Source organism: Chionomys nivalis, chromosome 13 (assembly GCF_950005125.1).
Source record: "Chionomys nivalis chromosome 13, mChiNiv1.1, whole genome shotgun sequence".
Lineage (NCBI taxonomy): Eukaryota > Metazoa > Chordata > Mammalia > Rodentia > Cricetidae > Chionomys > Chionomys nivalis.
In genome coordinates this window covers 51,464,504-51,466,483 of record NC_080098.1, presented here as the reverse complement: position 1 = coordinate 51,466,483, position 1,980 = coordinate 51,464,504, and the positions used below count along the sequence as shown (strand labels likewise).

Genomic DNA, 1,980 nt, shown 5'->3' with positions numbered 1-1,980 from the left:
AATACTAACTCGCTCCTCAACTTTGGCCTTGTGGAGTGTTACTTCCAGGTACAGGTGGGAAAACTCAGCACAGTGACTTGCTCACAACTACACAGCAAGTTAAGACATTGCGCAAAATCAAACCCAGTCTGTCGGCTCGCCAAGTCAATGAGCACAACTACTTAGACAAAAAAAAGTGCCCCTTATCACTCGGAGCACAACAGAAACATTAAAAACACGAAGAACAACGCCAGTAACAGAACCAACACATCCAATTCACGGGACCCTCTGTATTTATTGAATTTGAGTAATAAGAGAGTAAGGCTATCGAGGCTCAGCATCACCGGATGGTGTACCTGTCCCACTTCTTCTCGGGGTCGTAAGGCTCCCAGCGGCTGGCGGGGAAGATGTGTTTGTTCTTCTCGTACCAGCTGCGCAACACCACCTTGCCCGCGTGCGACTCATCTTTCTCCATCGTGGCATCGCTCAGCAGCCGCACATCGTCGTGCACGTCGAAACTGAAGAGCGGCCCGCTCTTGCCCCGCGCCTTGGCCACAATGAAATCGTAGAAGGTGTGGTAGTGTGGCAGGATGAGGTCCTCCTTGACATACAGGAGCTGCTCCACGCCCACCGCGCGCAGCTCCCGGAAGTCCCTGCGAAGCTCCTGCAGCGCCCGCTTCAGGAACTGCTGCACAGTGCTGCCCTTGCGCATGCGCACCGTGCGCCGGTGGCCGGAACCATCCCAGTAGCTGAAAGTGATCTCCACCTCCTCGCCCTTCACTTTCTCGCGCTTCGCCTCCCATTCCTGCCGCAGCTCCTCCCGCAACCGGTTCTCCTCTTCCTCGCGCTCACGGTCAGGCAGGAAGCTGGTATCCACATCAGGGTTCTTGCCAAAGTTCTTCTTAGGCCCACCACTGTGGGCCTCAGTGCCCTCCGCCCAGCGGCCATCCTCTTGGTCATCTTCCTCATCTAGAGTGAAGGACAGGTTGGAGATCTTCCTCTTGCGCTCCCGTCGACGCTCCTTCTCGCGCAGCATCTCCAGCTGTAGCTGGCGCTGCTCCTGCTGCTCCCGCTTGGCCAGTTGCATCTCCCGCTCCCTCAGCAGGGCCTCCTGCTTGGCCTTCATGTCATTCAGGGTCACTAGGCCCACCGTGCTGGACTTCAGCTCGGCCTCCACGGCATCGTAGTGTGCCGAGAACTTCTTGTCCACCTTGGATTTCATGATGGTCTCCTCTGCGATGCGCTGCTTCAGCACCTCCATCTGCTCCTTCTGCTTCTCCCGCTTCTTGATCAGGTGCATTGCCCTGCCGGCCTCCCGCATGGTGCCCTTGTACTGCGCCATGCCTGCAGCCTAGCACAGCCCCTATGGCCAGCCCAGTCTCTGTCTCTAGTAGCCTTCCAGGTCTGACATCAGATTCTACATCTAGGAACAAACAAACAAAACAAACGGTTGAGGCCGGAAGGTCTACAAGAGCATGCCTTAATCCCAGGCAGAGGTAGGCGAATCTCTGTGAGTTCGAGGCCAGCCTGGTCTACAAGAGCTAGTTCCAGGATAGGCTCCAAAGCTACAAAGAAACCTGTCTCCAAAAAAAACAGGGCAAAACAAAACCAAAAACAAATGGTTGAGAATCCGGCCGGCACAGCAGCGTCATTAATGATCTACACCATCACCTTGTGATAGAACTTCCTTTCTGTCGGATGATTCTGTCTCCAAGATGTAGTGATATTTCATTTGTATTTTAATAAATAAAGCTTACCTGAAGACGAGAAAGTAAAATAGCCACACTGGTGAGCCATACAGACTAGGCAGTGGTGACACACACCTTTAATCCCAGTAGCCACACTAGTGCACCATAGAAACTCGGTGGTAGTGGTACAGGCCTTTAATGCCAGCATTAGAGAAACAGAAGCCGGGATCAGATAGGAACTTGGTCTCTTTCAAAATCAAAGGATTTCTTAGAGGTAAGAGCTTTAGTGGCTTGGCTGTTTGGCTTTTCTGGT

At 53.2% G+C, this 1,980-nt stretch overlaps 1 protein-coding gene across 1 annotated transcript; it reads right to left on the bottom strand.

The window, feature by feature from the left end:
• Positions 1-319: 319 nt before the first annotated feature.
• Fam50b (family with sequence similarity 50 member B) lies at positions 320-1,321 on the bottom strand. Its single transcript, XM_057788160.1, has one exon. The coding sequence runs from the start codon at positions 1,319-1,321 to the stop codon at positions 320-322; it is 1,002 nt and encodes a 333-aa protein (XP_057644143.1).
• Positions 1,322-1,980: the final 659 nt, after the last annotated feature.

Bases quoted from the DNA above. Each gene is read 5' to 3' on its own strand.
- Fam50b (XM_057788160.1), bottom strand. From the start codon at position 1,321: ATGGCGCAGTACAAGGGCACCATGCGGGAGGCCGGCAGGGCAATGCAC.